The sequence below is a fragment of the Vulpes vulpes genome, chromosome 2 (genome assembly GCF_048418805.1).
Source record: "Vulpes vulpes isolate BD-2025 chromosome 2, VulVul3, whole genome shotgun sequence".
Taxonomy (NCBI): domain Eukaryota; kingdom Metazoa; phylum Chordata; class Mammalia; order Carnivora; family Canidae; genus Vulpes; species Vulpes vulpes.
Window position 1 is genome coordinate 26,093,861 of NC_132781.1, and position 15,701 is coordinate 26,109,561.

The following is a 15,701-nucleotide window of genomic DNA, read 5'->3' on the forward strand; positions in this document are numbered from 1 at the left end:
TCCCGGGCAGCTCCCTCCTCCCAGGCTGCTTCTGAGTGTGGGGTCTCCAGACCTGCATGGTTCTGGTCCTGACTCAACCCCAATGTCCCGTGTCACTTGGCCTTCCCAGCCCTCTGGGCTCCGGTTGGCTTCTCTGAGAAGGGAGCAAGTGGACCAGCTGACCTCCAAGACCCTTGCAGCTGGGCCCTTGCAGGACGCAGACAATCAGCTCCTTCTTCAGTGAATGGGCCGGGGAGGCAGCGAGTGAGTATGAAGACATTTGGACTTTGCTACTTTTGGGAAACCCCAGATGGAATTTGGCGTGGAATCTAGAGCGACCCACTGACTGCCTGCCGCCTCCGGCCTCCCTGCGCCTGTGTTCCTGCACGCCTAAGCACACACGTGCATGCGTACGGCTACTTCCCTCCGTGGCCAGACGAAGGGGCCAACAGAAGATGGTGTCCCCGTGCAGGACCCTCCTGCCTCCAACAAGAAAGGGCCCTGTCTGGGGCCCCACTGTGCCCCTACCCCAGCCTTCCACATCCACCCCTCAAACTCCTCCATCCCGTTCTCAGTTCTGCCATTTCATTCCCCAAGATACCCTCTTCCCCTAAACACACCCATCTTTCCATACCTTGGTGGGACTCCAGGTCTAGGCAGAGTGGCAGGGGGTCCGGGGCTTGGGTGTAGGAGGAACACGGCAGGGGCAGGAGGGAAGCCCAAGTTAGCAAGAACCTCACTAAGGAGCAGTGGTGTGGGTATTGCTGGGAGAAGGCTCCAGCACTCTCTGGATTAGGCCCCTCTTGGTAGAGGGGCTACCTAGGGCCAGAGCCAACTTTGTGAGCAGGAGGGCCGGAGCCAACTTTGTGAGCTGCCCCTGCCCATGACCTTCTCCATGCTCAAAGTCACCAGGAACTGGAAATAGAGGCCATTGTGTGGGGCCAGACCCCAATTTCACTTGGATTAGGAGACTGGAAGATTTGGTCCTTAAGAGCAGAGCAAAAAGGGCCAACAGATAATGAGAAACAGAGATAGGGAAAGAGGGGCCCAGAGAGACCCGGGAGTTGGTGAGAAACAGTCAGGGAAACACAGGACCAAATCAGACACAAAGGAAATAGAAACACACACACAGAGAAACAGACTCCCAGGGAGACAGTGATTCACAACCAGAGATGGGAAAAGGAGCAAACACGCAGACGTGGAGAGGAGCGTCGGAGGCAGCGCCGGGGAGAACAAACAGGAGGATGGACCGGGAGGGATGGCGAGGGACCAGGAGAGGTTACGGAAGGCAGAGATGAGGACAGACATAAAGAGCAAGCGGGGAGAGAAAATGAAAAGGCAGCCAGAGGAGGAAGTTCTGTGCGTCCCTACTACGCTGGGGATCTTTTTCGGTGGCAAAGTCAGATTGGAGACGCGGCAGGAGACGCCTAACAAGCTGGTTGCTGAGCCTCCCCGGGAGCCCTCCCCGTCTCCCCGGGGCCGGGAGCAGCACCCCACCCAGCATCTCCCCTCCGCCCCCTCCCCGGGGGTCCGGGCTCCATCTCTCCAGCTCCGGCACGGGGCCCCCGCGTCTCCTCCGTGTGCGGGCATCTGGCTGTCGCCCGGCGCCTCTGCCCCCCGGAGACGGCCTCCCACCCCGCCCACCAGCCTGCTCCCCCAGGGCGGGCGCTCGCGGGGCCCCGGCCCCAGGTCCCAGCCGCGCGGCGCTGGGCTCCGTGGGAATCCGGCGTTGGGCGATGCTGCCACCTGGCGGCCGGACCCGGGAAGCGCGGCGCGCCCGGAGGGCTGGGGCGCGGCCGCCGAGGGTCGGAATCCGGCCCTCCCAGCCGGGACCGCCTCCGCGGGGTCTTTCCAGGAATCCGGATGGGCCGGCTCGGCCGCGCCCCTGTTCCCCCGGCTTCCGCTTCGCCCCGGGGGCCGACCCCGGGGGCCCATCCCTGAATCCTGGGCCATAATTTCCCCTGGAGTCAAATAGAGGAAGTGCACTAACACGTGCCCCCGGCGGCGCGGGGGACCCCGGGGGGACACAAACGTACTAGCGCTGTGGCCCTGAAATCTACCAGCCGCCTGTCCCTCTGTTCTTGGCCAGAAATAACGGGGACACGTCCCCCCCACGCGCCCTACAGTGCCGTCTGCCACCCCCGGGCCTCCGCCTTCCTCTCCCGCAAACTCTGCCCCCCGCAAGCGCAGGTGGGAAGCGCTTGCAGCGGCAGCTCGCCCTGCCCGCATCCCTCCCCCAGCGCCCCCACCCGACTCCCGGCCTCCCTCAACCCCGGGGCCGCGGAGGGGTGGAGGAGCGACGACTGGCCACGAGTAGCTCTAGAACTGATCCCACTTTTTTTTTTTTTTAAACCAGTTAATCTCTCCTACCTCCCGGTTCCGGAGACCCAGGTCTCCTCTCCTCCCCTCCCCTCCCCGCCCCCTCCCTGCCCCAAGTCCGGCCCCTCGCGGGTGCATAAGCTCCGCCCCCACCCCGAGGCGGGGCCCCATAGGTGGAGAGACGTGGGAGAGGTCGCGGCCCCGCCTCCCCCCTCCTCCCCCTACACACGGAAGCTCCGTGGCCCCCATGCCAGGATGTCCGACACCTGGGTCCCCGGCCTCCTACCCACCTTGCTGCTTGGCCTGCTGACGGGCCCCCAACAGGTGAGCGCTTGGGAAGTGAAGCTGTAGAACTTTCGGGGCCCTACCCCTGTGGGGTCAGGGGCCTACTTCTGGAGCCCGGTCACCACCTTCCATTGTCAGGATTTCCTCGTGACCCGTATGCACTTAGCGACTTCCTTTCTCTTTTTGCCGGGGAGGTGGAGGTGGCGGCAGCGGAGGGAGGTCCCGAGAAGGCCTGGGTTCCTATCGCCTGTGGGGGACTGTGTGCAGGAACCTGGCCCCCGCCCACCACCCTCTGACACCTAGTGCTGCACCGTGAGCGGGACTTTGACCTTCCTATTAGTCTGGGCTCGTCCTTGCCGCTTCTTCCCGCGGCGTCAGGACAGGGACTAGGGGGACCGAGGTCTGGGCGCCTGGCCAGCCTGTCTCCCTAATTCTGTTCCTCCAGTGCTGGGTGACCTTGGGGGAAGCTCTGGCCCTCTCTGGGACTGTGTCTCTGCTTGTCCCTTAGGGGAGAGAAGGCTCCTTCCACGCCTTCTAGGAGTGGGCGTAGGATTCCAGCCTGTGCAGAATTTGATCTGGCTGCCTGACCCAGTGCAGGGCTGACCTCTGAAATCAGTGATTCTGAGCGGGAGGTAGGGTTTATGCACCCCCTCATTCCTCCCGTTCCTCTGTTAAACTCTGAATTGTTGGGCGAGCCCTGTCCAGTCCTGGGATGGGAGATTATCCTGGCAACTGACATGAGTCTAGTCTAGCCTAGAACAGTCTAGAATTTTTCACTTCTGGTAAGAATGCCAGCGACGTCCCAGGCCCCCTCCCCAGAACAGGGCCCCATCACACAACTGTGCTCACTCCCCAGCCTCTGCCCCTGGAGCCCGGGTGCTCCTTCCCAGCCGGAGGCAAGCCGTTTGTGCCAGCACTCAGCTGAGCATCCTCTTGATTTCTCCCAGCAACGTCAGGGGCCAGGTGCTTATGATGTCCCCACTGCGCGGCTCAGTAAGCTGAGGTTCTCCACGACCACACAGCCGCTCAATAAAACTCAGGCTCAACCACCTCGGACAAGACCACCCCCAGGTTAAAGGGGGGTAAGAGAACCTCTCCAAACAGCAACTCAGGATTCACTTATTTTACCTGTTCATTGTCTGTCCGTAGCTGGGGGCCAGGAGAGCAGGGAGAGGCGGGGTCTGGAATCTGAAGGGGGAAGAGGGTGCCTGAGTGTCTGGACACCTTGGTCTGCTCCCAATTCTGCATTTGCCCCTATGTGTGAAGTTCCCCCTCTCTCTGGGCCAGCCTTCCTGCTCTAGTCCCAGGGGTGCCAAGGTTTGTGGGAGGGAGGCTTCCAGGTGGAGCTGAGCCCAGAAATGGAGAATCAGCCCAAGTGTTAGGGGCTGGCATCAGTTTTCTTGGCTTTACTGTCGTTAGCAATTGAAAGGTGATTGAATTATTTTAAGTAAAGGTATGAAGACGCGGTATCTTGCCAGAGTCGGCATCTTACCCTTACGCTGAGGTTATTGGTCACCTGGAGGTTGGAGGGGAGTGACAGATAACTTCCCATTCCCTCCTGTGTTCCCACCCCTGCATTCCCTGCCCCCCCCGCCCCCACCCCCACAGTCTGGGAGCAGCCAGGAGGAAGTGAAACCAGGTAATCAGCGACTGCTCTTTCATTCATTCTGCCAATATTGTGGTGGTTGGATTTGTCACCAGTGATGACAGGCAAAAATCCCTGTCCTTCTGGGGTTTACATTCTTCTGATGAGACAAACAGTTAACAAGATAAAGGGAAACATATAGGATATTAGTTGCAGGTAGGAGCTCTGCAGAAAACTTAAGGAGGGGGAGGGGCAAGGAATGCTTTGGGGGACTAGACGTAATTTTAAATAAGATGGACAGAGAGGGAGGTGTGGGAGCCAGCCTCGCAGATACCTGGGCTAAGCATGTTTCAAGGAGGGTTTATACACATCATTGCTAATCCGGTTAAATTCTGGACCAATACCCTGGATGCCCTACAGAACTGGTGCAGAAAAAGGAGGGAGGGATGGTGAAGCTGGGTCCCGCAGAGGAGGGTCTGGGTGGCTTCAAAGAGCAAGGAACACGCCCCCACACACACCCCTAGGGAACTGAAAGATGAATGGGGTTCGGCTGACCATGCAGGCAGGAGGAAGAGGGCCTGCCCTTGCATGCGGGTGTAAAACAACTAGGCATGTTCAGGGAACTCCTACCAGCTGTGTGTGCAGGGGGTACAGCGGGGAGACACTTGTGGCTGGGGGTCCAGGCACCAGGGAGACACTGAAGGGGGAGCTTCCAGCATGCTTTTGGGTGATCAGATTTGCTGGATAGGAACTTGCCTTTAGTGTGGGGAGTGATTGGAGTGAGCAGGAGGAGAGGTGCTGGTGCTCTGGTCTGTAGAGGAGGCATGGAAAGGAGATAGATTGAAGGGGTGATCACAGGCACGTGCTTCCAAATCTGGGGGTGAGCAGGTGTGGTGGAGGGGTGTGATGTGGAGAGAAAGGAGAGCTGGGGGCACCCGTATAAGCTGGGGCTCCACTCACAGACCTTCAGTGATATGAAGAAGCAGGCTGGGGGAGGATGTTGATCCACAGGGGACCCGCTGCAGGCTCTCAGGCACCTGGCGGCATGTGCTGCATAGAGATGCCACCCCTCGGTTTATGACCACCCCCCCCTAACGTCCGCCTCTTTTCTTCCACAGGCTGCAGCCAAATGTGGGCTCTTCTTGTAAGTCTGGGATTTGGGCTAGAACTTCCAGTCTGGGGAGGAGACACCCCAAATCCTGCCCTGTCTGCCTTCATGGAAAGGGGGCCAGAAAGGCACCTCATCCATCACATTCCCCCCACTTCCCGCCCTCCTCCTGCCAAGCAGGGCAGAGTTGCACTTGTGGGCCTGTCTGGAGTCTAATCTCCACCCCTCTTTCCATCTTCTAGGTCTCAGGCTGTCTCTCCTCCAGGAGTACCCGCCCCCAGGGGATGGGGCAGGCAAACTGTGCCAACCTTAATATATAAATGCCCAAAGGCCTGAGCGAATGAGGAGGGACTGAGGGGGGCAGCCCCTGAGCAGGTGAATGTTTCCATCAAATCAGCCCTGGATGTTCCAGGAACACCGTTTCCTTCCCACCTTTTACTCCATGGGCACCAGCAAGGGCTCCTCGAGTTCGCTCTAGGACAGCCCCTACTGCCGGGGACTGTGGGCAGGAGGGCCCTGTCCCTCTCCTTAGAGGGCTCTTGCAGGCACTACAACATGCCATCCCCACACCTGCCCAGTGAGGTCAACAGGACATTCATCCCACCCATTTTATAGATAAGGAACGGAAGACCCAGAAAGAAGTGTGACTTGGCACAAGTAGTGAAGTGAGCCTGGAATCCAGATCCTGGGTCTCAGACCCAGCTTTGCCCCCAGAGCCCAAGGAGGGCTCCTCCTTCCCACCCTGCTGGGGCATGGCTTGTGTATGAGTGTATGAGTGAGTTGTATGGAGGCTGGGATCTTTTTGCCACCTTGGTACCAACAGCCTTTCTTTGCCTCCCTCCAGCACCTGCCCCAAAGGATTCAAATGCTGCGGTGACAGCTGCTGTCAAGAATATGAGCTCTTCTCCAGTCCTCTGAGGTGAGCCCAGGGCCAGGGCATAGTGGTTGGGTTGCCTGAACCTCCTGCCCAAGGGGTGGTGCAGGTTGGTGGGGGAAGGGATGACAGGGACAGCCCAGAGACTCAGGGAGATGTTGGTGGTTCCTTACTCCAGGATTTTTGTCATCACCTTCCTCATCATCATACCCCTTTTGTGCATCTGCTGCGTGGCTAAGCGGTTCTGTAGCAACTGTGGAGACCAGGAGCAGGACCCCCCAGTGGATCGTGAGGAGCCCCCGGATCCGCCCTCTATTGCCCCCCCAGAGAGGGTCAGGACGTCCACCTTTGAGCCCCCACCCCCCTACAGCGAGGTGAGTGTCTCTGTCCCATTCCTTGCTCTGTTCCTCAGCTGGCCATACCTCCCTATTGTCCAGATTTTTAGAGCAACCAGTGACAGCGAGGCCCTCCTTCCACCAGGCCTCTGGACCTAGAGAGGGCTCTGCGCCACCGTCGTGTCACCCCCCTCCCTGGGAAGGATGCACAGCCAGCACTTGAGTGGTGATGGCTGGTGCCTGGCCCTGAGAAGACTCTGTGTCCCCTCTTTTACCTGCAGATCATTCTGAAGCCTGTCCTGCCCCCCATGGAGCCACCCCCTCCCTACAGCTTCATGCCTGAGGAGCACCCTGGGGTGCCCAGGGGCATCGACAACCCAGCCTTCTGAGCCAACACCCTCCTGGAACTGCAGTATCAGCCCCTCCTCTGCAGTACCTCCTGGATTAAGCCAAAGACTCCTGGGACTCCTGTGACACCCCCACCCCTCCTGCCATGTCTCTGCTGTTCTTGGTTTTAACTTATTGTTTTTCCTGTCCTCTTCCACCTCAGCTGCCTCTCTTGTCCCAGGTGCTGGCCTGGAGTGTCAGCCTCCCCTCAGCCCCCATCTCATGCTAGAGGCTGCCAGGAGGAAGATATCGACACTTGAGGTGCCTTGAGGTACCCACCGGTAGGGTGGGCTACTCTGAGGAGTGGAGAGAACCCTGTTTCCGAGGGGTATACAAATCTCGAGATCTTGTAGAGGGCACTCCTGTTCCTGGGAGATTGCACTGCATGGGCTCTTCGCCACCTCCAGGTCTACTTGAATAGAGAAGACCCTGTTGTACCCTACCCCCCACATGTGTACTCACTAAATTTTACCTGGTTGTCACTGGGAGTCCGCCTCTGGCTGTGTAATTGGGGAGTGAGCCTAGGCACTGCTGGAGGACTGGCAGGGAGGAGGTCACTGCACCCCAAATCCTACCATTGATGTGTTACTGATGAGCCTGGGTGGATAGTACATCTGTGAACCACCCTCTGGGAGAGGATCTTTGCAGATGCTTTGACCCAGACCCAGGTCATGGTGCTAAAGAGCCTGGACAGGGAGCTGGGGATCCCCTGGGAGCGACTGTTCTGTTCTTCACCATCCTATCCTCCCACTGCTCTGCCCGGTGGAGCTCAGCTCCCTGCCATTCTGGCCACGGGGATGGGGAGGGGGTGAGGGGAAGGGGGTGGGGGAAGCTAGCCATCTGTGGGGTGGGGCCTCCCACATCTGCCCCACCCTAGAATCTTCTGGGGGAAGAAGAGGAAAGGGCAGATTCTCCCTCTCTTCCAGCCCTGTGTGTGTTCTGGGCACTCCCACCTCAGCTCATCTGTGGGGTTAACCCCTAAGAGGAAAGAAGCATTCCCCATTGCACCATGGGAGAGAGTCCTCTCGAGGAGCGTTCATCCCCATGGGGCCTGCAGCGAAGCGTGGAGCTGGGGGACTAGCATGGGGTCCACGGCGGGAGAGAGACCCTCCACGTCAGCGTCTCAGGGCCCAGGTAGGGCTGGACTCTGATGCCGTGACCCTGCCTCTGCCCTGCAGCCCGTGCGTGCCAGCCTTCCTCCGCAGATGGGCACAGCAACAGCACTGACTGAAGCTCCTGGGGAGATCGGAGGTAGGACTGGCCCTGCTGTGCTGGCTACAGGGCTCTCTCAATAATACCCATTCTTAGGGTGTCACAGTCCAGGCTGGTGGCAGAGCCAGGAGCAGGGAAATGGCACAGCCAGCCCCGAAGATGCTAAGAACAGGGGGTGCCTGACTGGGGCTGGGTACAGAGCTCCAGAGGGAGCACAGTAGTTGGTTGAGGATAGTATCGTGTCAGATGGAGTTGGCAGTTAGGAGAATGAGCACAGTCACAAGAAGGTTCCCATGAGTTTCAGGGATTGATGAGGGGGAGGAAAAAGAAGATATACGTGCTTTGTGCAAGGGTGGCGGCTGGCTCCAATTAGAGAGGTCACAGAGCTGATGTTGCCCTCTCTGGGTAAACACCTACCTGGGTGGGAGGATGTTAAAACAATAGGCTTTGCAGACCTGGAGGAGGTCGCCTTCAGCCCCGACGCCACCTCCTTTTCATCAAAGATGGCATGAGGCCTTTAAATCTTCCCCAGATGCAGCAGAGTGGCCTGAGGGAAAGTAAGTGGTCATCCTGAAAACTAGCATCGCTGGGACCTGGTGGCAGAAGTGGCCAGTTCTAGGTCTCTCTGCTTGTTGTTGTGGGAGGGGGGATTGTGTGACCCTAGAGGGCAATCTAGCAGCATCTTTTCGCCCCATGGATCGTTACAAAACTCCTACTCTGTGTCAGGCACTATGCTCAGTGCTGGGTATCCATTCTGATGGAAAATGCACATGACCCAGCAATTCCACTTCTGGGAATGACCCTCCAGAAATGCTCATACGGAAGAGCTCAGAAAGATGTCCATTGCGGCAACATTGTAGCTGGGGGGGGGGGGGGGGGAGGTAAATAAAAATACGCTAAATGTCCATTGATGGGAACCAATTAAATACACTGGATCCTTCCATATTGTGAATGCAATGCAGCCTTTTAAAAGGATGATGAAAGAGATCTGCCACAACCAACTGGCACAATGCTCATCATTTATTATCACGGAGGACAGGGAAGTTGTAGAATAATGGTCTATGATCTCAAATTGTAACTACATACTCGATCGTGCATATATATATATTTTTTTTTTCATTTGCAAATGTATAGAAATGATCTAGAAGGATACGAACCAAACCATACCCACTCCACTACTTCTAATAGTGGTTGGCAATGTGGGGTGGAGGGGCTGAGGTAGTCAATTGTAAGGGAGGTCTTTTACTTTGTATGCTTTGTCATATTTTTTACAATAAGCAAGCATTACTTTCAAAAAAAATTGTCATGGAAAAATAGACAGCTTTAGAAGTTCATGAAGACTCACCTTGTAGACTTTGATCAATAGCAGTTCATATATTATCAGCCCCACTATGAGGAAGAGGCGGGAAGAGCTCTGACATTTGGCACACACATGACATGTGCAGCCGAGGATGAGATCAGCAAAGGGCAGGAGAAAGCCTGGACACCTGCCAGGGGTTTGAGGACATGTGATACCCACATGTTAACCCGAGGCTGTTCTGTGACTGGCTGGCACTCCGGACATATCCGATGTCTGCCTGGTTGGTTGGGTGGGTATGCATTTTCTCAATGACTGAGAATTCATCCTTTGCGCTTGGTTTAAGAGCTTGAACCTAATGAAAGGATAATGAAAGATGGAATCATGGGAAGGATGGATGGATGAATGGATGGACGAATGAATGATTAACTGGGCAAATGAATGAATCAATGACAGAACAAGTGTACAGATCTGCCACCAGACATTTGTAAAGACACATGTGGCGTGGTTAACAAGAAGGTGCTCCTTGTGGCTGTAGACTTCCATCTGCAGGAGACTCTCCAGAGGATGGGGAGTACAGGGAAAGCTGTGGGGCAGGGGAATTGCTGGAGGATTGGGGGAGGGATGACACCAACAAGAATCTCCTTTTACCCCGGGACTGAGATTTAGAACTCTGGCTTCCGGCCTTGAAGTTTCTGCATTTGGCATTTCCGGGTCTTAGTTTCTCTGTACAGTGAAGAGGTTCACCCCTTCTGGCTCTGGTAGGATGTAGCTCTTGGACTCCCACAGGGAGAGGACTGAGGAAGTAAGAGAATTCAGGGATCCCCCTTGATTGTAATAGCCTCACCTCTACCCCTGTATCAGCTGCACACTCCAGTGTGTCATCCCTGGTAACCTCAAACTTCTCGTTCCCTATCCTTCCAGCTCACGCACCACAGTAGCCCCAAGGCAGCAATCTGAGCGTACTGAGACCTCCAAGCCTTAGCCCCTCTGCAGTGCCAGCCACCACGACGTCCTCACTGTCCTCCTTACCCAGCCTGGAGTCCTTGATCCAGCCTGATAATCACTGCCCTGCATCTAATCCCTTTACCCCCTTCTCTGTCCGTTGTGCTCACCTGGCAAAACCCCACACCAAAGATCTAACCAATGTTGGATCCAGCTCAAGAACCAGCACACCTGTGCAATTGGACTCACTTTAGAATCAAAACTTGCAGATCCCATGTGGGCCCCCAACTCTTCCAACATGCCTTAGAAGCTTCCCATCCTCATTCTTGAGATGACTAATTTATACTGTCTACTCTCTCATCTCCCACACTCCCAGCCTCAATTTCAGCTGGTGATGGTATCACCAGAGACAAAAATAGATACAATCACAGAAGAACTTGCCACACACCCTCCCTTCACCTCTGGTGATATCCCCCGGCTGGGCTCCACCCCTCGTGCCTTCTCAGACCTTGTTCCCGCAGTGATGCTGCATCAGCTATTTCTCCCACACTGATGAACCTTGGTTATTATCTTCTGGGCATAAGTGCCTCATCACCCATCTCAGAGAAGCCCTGCCCTGATACCCTCATTCCTGCGTCTGCTGTTCCACGCCTTTTCCTCCACCCCCATCCCCAGCCTATGCCATCCCTCTCCAGCCAGCCCTTTGTCCCCATCATCACCTGCAATGGCTCTTGTCCACAGCACCAGTGACCTACATTTTGCCAAAGCCGAAAGTCAATTCTCATTTACTCAGTCTGTCAGTGGCATTTGACACACTTGGTTGCTTCCTCCTTGAAAAACTTTCTCTTCTGGATTTCTCTGACACCACCTTCCAGGAGTTTCCTCCTATGTGCCCACAACTCCCTCTCAGGCTCCTTCCTGTTCCCCTCCTCCTCCACCACCTCTGAATGTTAATTGGCCTGAGGGACCTGACTTGGCTTTGGCTCTGTCTTTATCTTCATTCATTCCCATAGTGACTCTCATCTGGTTGTGTGCCTTCAGAGACCATCTGTTGTCTGATGGATCTCAAATCTTTATCTCTGGCCAGGGCTTGTCCCTTGAACTGTGGACTTCTGTCTTTAACTTCTGTTCAACTACCTGACACCTCCACTTGGATGCCAGGTGAACAAACCACAGCCACGACTAGGCTCTAACTTCCTTCTATCCTGCCCTAAATCTAAGTCCTTCCTAAGTTGTCCCATCCTAAATAGGTGGCAGCTGGCCAGTTGTTCAGGCCAAAAACCAGTGATTGTGATTTCCCTCAGTCTCTTCCCTTCTCATCCTGCCTCCAGATTAGACCATACGATTTTTTACCATTTCACTGTTTCAGCCCTAGACCAAGACATGGTCAAGTCTAGCCTAGGCCATCTCAGTGACATTCTAATTGGCTTCCTGCCTCTGCTCTTGTGTCCATTTTGCCCCTGCTGTTCATCCTACGCATTGAAGTCAGGGAGACCTTTCTAAAGCACAAATAAGGGATGCCTGGGTGGCTCAGTGGTTTAGTGCCTGCCTTTGGACCAGGGCATGATCCTGGGGTCCCAGGATCAAGTCCCACAACAGGCTCCCTGCGTGGAGCCTGCTCCTCCTCCTACCTATGTCTCTGCCCGCCCCCTCTCTCTCTCTGTGTCATGAATAAATAAAATCTTAAAAAAAAATAAAGCACAAATAAGACACATCGTTCTCCTGCTTGAAAGCCTCTGTTGGTTGCCCATTGCAGTCAAAATTAACTCCAAATCCCTGACTGGAGCCTGTAGGACTTGGCAGGTGTGGCCCCTCCCATCCCCTGTCAAATCACCTCCTACTTCTCCCCTCCCTCCTCACTGTATTCCAGCCCCAGTGGCCCTCTCTCTGAGCCATGACTGTCCCAAATTAACCTGGCTCAGGGCCTTTGATGGCCTTTCTGCTTGGAATTGTCATCCTCCAACTTTGCCCACAGTCTTCACATGGTGGTCACCTTTTCATCATTCTGGTTCCAGTTCAGCCATCACCTTCTCCAAGAAGCCTTGCCTGACTACCCCCACTCTATTCTTCACGATGCTTCCCAGTGCTGGAAGTCCTCTTATTTATTTGTGTGCTTGGGTGTTTACAATCTAGTTCCTCCCTCTGGACCCAGACTCCTCAGGGACAGTATTTTGCCAGGTTCACTGTCCCATCCAAAGTCTAGAATAATGCCTAGCATGTAATAGGCATCATTCTTCATTGGCTGACTCACCCGGTGGCCATAGTGGTCATGGACACCTTGAAAGCAAAGCTCAAACTTTCCTGCAAGAGAAAAGGAGAAAAACCCAGGTTAAGGACCTGGTCAGGTGTCATTTATTTCACCCTAAAACCCGTTTTCCTTTTTGTAATCCCTGTGGAACTTCAGGATCCTATCATCCTATGGGAATTTGAGAGAAATGTTGATATAGTCCAACCTCATCTTATTATAGATGAGATGGATAAAGTCCAGAAAAGAGAAGTGACTCATCCAAGGTCACACAGTTGGCAGGGTCAAAAGTTGGATTTAAAACTCAGTCTCCTTAGGGCACCTGGGTGACTCCTTCAGTTAAGTGTCTGACTCAATTTCCCCTCAGGTCATGATCTCAGGGTCATGAAATGGATGCCCACATTGGGCTCCACACTCGGTGGAGAGTTGGCTTGAGATTCTCTCCTCTTCTTCTCCCCCTGCCACTGTGCATGCACTCATGCTCTCCCCCTCTCTCTCTCTCTCTAAAATATAAATAGAGGGATCCCTGGGTGGCGCAGCGGTTTAGCGCCTGCCTTTGGCCCAGGGCGCGATCCTGGAGACCCGGGATCGAATCCCACGTCGGGCTCCCAGTGCATGGAGCCCGCTTCTCCCTCTGCCTGTGTCTCTGCCTCTCTCTCCCTCTCTCTCTGTCTCTCTGTGTGACTATCATAAATAAATAAATAAAAATAAAAGGAAAAAAATTTAAAAAAATAAAATATAAATAGATCTTTAAAAAGGTAAAAGTCTCTTCAAGGAGATAGAGATGGAGAATGAATTAGCAGGTGCCAATGGTCACAGGTGACATGGGGATAAGAGTGAGAGGGAGTGGGTGTCACAATCAAGGAGTGGCAGGAAGGATGTCTTTGCCATGGGCGACGGGCTCTGTACCCTGTTTGCAGTGGTGGTTACAACAAATCAACATGGGTGATAAAGTAACACACACACACATTGTCCCAGTGTCAGCCTCCTGATCTTGATACTGTGGATAAGATGTAGCCACTGGGAGGAACTGAGCAAAGGGAACTTGGGACCTCTTTCTACTGTTTTTGTCACTTCGAGTGAACTGGTAATGATTTCAAAATAAAAAGATTATAAAAAAATCGGTTTCCTGCCTCCACATTCAAGAGCTTTTTTTTTTTTTTTTTTTTTTTTTTTTACATTATTAAAGACCATCAGGTCAAATTTAGGTTCAGTTTATGTGCTCAAGGTCCAATACAGAGCCCCATTAATTGCTTTTTATAATTTGCAGTTCATATAAACTAGTAATTTGGGTGTAGAGGGATGTAATTTGCAGATGCTCCACTGCAATGGCAAATGCAAAGTTGAATGGATGGATCTTCTCCCTCCTTCATACCTGACCATGACTTTTCTTGTAGCCAAGTTCCTGCTCACACTGAGACACAGATAAGAGGAAAAATTCTCAACTTCAGGGATGAGTTTCCTGGTCATCTGGGTGCACGTCCGTGGGGCATGATGTATGCATATATATACATGCAGTTACCAATTTATATAATTTGAAGACTTCTGAACTATAACATAAGTCTTACTCTTCCATCTCTTATCCCTACGCATCTTGTTTGTGCCATTTGGTTGTTTTTCTTGTGGTTTCGTTTGTTTTCCCACTTTTGTTTCCAATTTTTAAAAATTGTGGTAAAAGATACACAAAATTTACCATAACCATTTTTAAGGGTACAGTTCAGTGGTATCAAATGCATCCATGATGTTGTACAGCCATCACGACATCTGTGTGGGGACTCCATCCATATGCATAGCTCCTGTCATCTTTAAAACTGTATCCACTAGAGAGTAACTCTCCATTCTCTCGCCCTCTCCCCTCCCCCAGTCTCTGGCAACCACCATCCTGTTTTTTGTCCCTGTGACTTTGACCCACTCATATGTGACTAAGTACTTCATATAAGTGGAATCATATAGTATTTGTCTTTTGGGTCTGGCTTATTTCACTCAGTATAACGTCGTCGTCGTCAAGCTTCATCCTTGTTGTTTAGTGTGTCAGAATTTCCTTCCTTTTCAAAGTTGAACAATATCCCATTGTATGTATATACCACATTTTGCATATCCATTCATGTGTTGATGGAACTTGGGTTGCTTCCACATTGCAGCCATTGTGAATAGTGCTGTACATACCGCTCTTGCTGTCAGTTCTTTTGGGTATATGCCCACAAGTGGAATTATTGGATCATATGGCAATTCTATGTTTAGCATTTTTTTAAAAAAAGATTTATTTATTAGAGTTTCTTGGCTACAAGAAACTCAACCACTGAGCCACCCAGGCGCCCCTCCTTCTGTCCATTTTAAAATCAGGCTGTTTGGTTTTTTTGTTTTAGAGTTTTAGGAGTTCTATGTATATTCTGGATATTAATTCCTTATTAGATATAAGATTTGTGACTATTTTTTCTAATTCAGTGGGTTGCCTTGTTACTCTTGATATCATCCTTTGATACACAAAAAATGTTAATTGCCACAAAGTCCATTTTGTCTATTTTTTTTTCCTCATTTTTTGTACCATTGGAGTCCCATCCAAGAAATTATTACCAAATCCAAAGTCGTGAGGCTTTTGCCTTCTGATTTCTTCTAGGAGCTTTACAGTTTTAGGTCTTACATTTAGGTTTCTGACCCATTTTGAGTTAATTTTTGCACACGATGTTAAGTATGGCTCCAACTTCATTTGTTTGCATGTGGATATACAGTTTTCTCAGCACCATTTGTTGAAAGACTGTCCTTTCCCCTATTGAATGGTATTGGCAGCCTCGTCAAAAATCATTTGACCTAGGATGCCTGGGTGGCTCAGTGGTTGAGCGTCTGCCTTCGGTTCAGGGCATGATCCCAGGATCTGGGATTGAGTCCCACATCAGGCTCCCTGCGAGGTGCCTGCTTCTCCCTCTGCTTGTGTCTCTGCCTCTCTCTCTGTGTCTCTCATGAATAAATAAGTAAATCTTAAAAAAAAAAAAGTCATTTGACCCATATGTGAGGGTTTATTTCTGGGCTCTCTATTCCATTCCATTGGTCTATGTCTGTCTTTATGCCAGTACCACACTGCTTTGATGACTATAGCTTTGTAGTAAGTTTGGAAACGAGGAAGTGGGAGTTC

At 52.8% G+C, this 15,701-nt stretch overlaps 1 protein-coding gene across 1 annotated transcript; it reads left to right on the top strand.

Moving 5' to 3' along the window:
* Positions 1-2,506: 2,506 nt before the first annotated feature.
* Positions 2,507-12,043, top strand: TMEM92 (transmembrane protein 92). The gene is made up of 5 exons (XM_025996235.2): positions 2,507-2,622; positions 5,287-5,312; positions 6,121-6,195; positions 6,329-6,524; positions 6,767-12,043. The coding sequence occupies exons 1-5, from the start codon at positions 2,554-2,556 to the stop codon at positions 6,872-6,874; spliced, it is 474 nt and encodes a 157-aa protein (XP_025852020.1). The 5' UTR covers positions 2,507-2,553; the 3' UTR covers positions 6,875-12,043.
* The last annotated feature ends 3,658 nt before the right edge of the window (positions 12,044-15,701 follow it).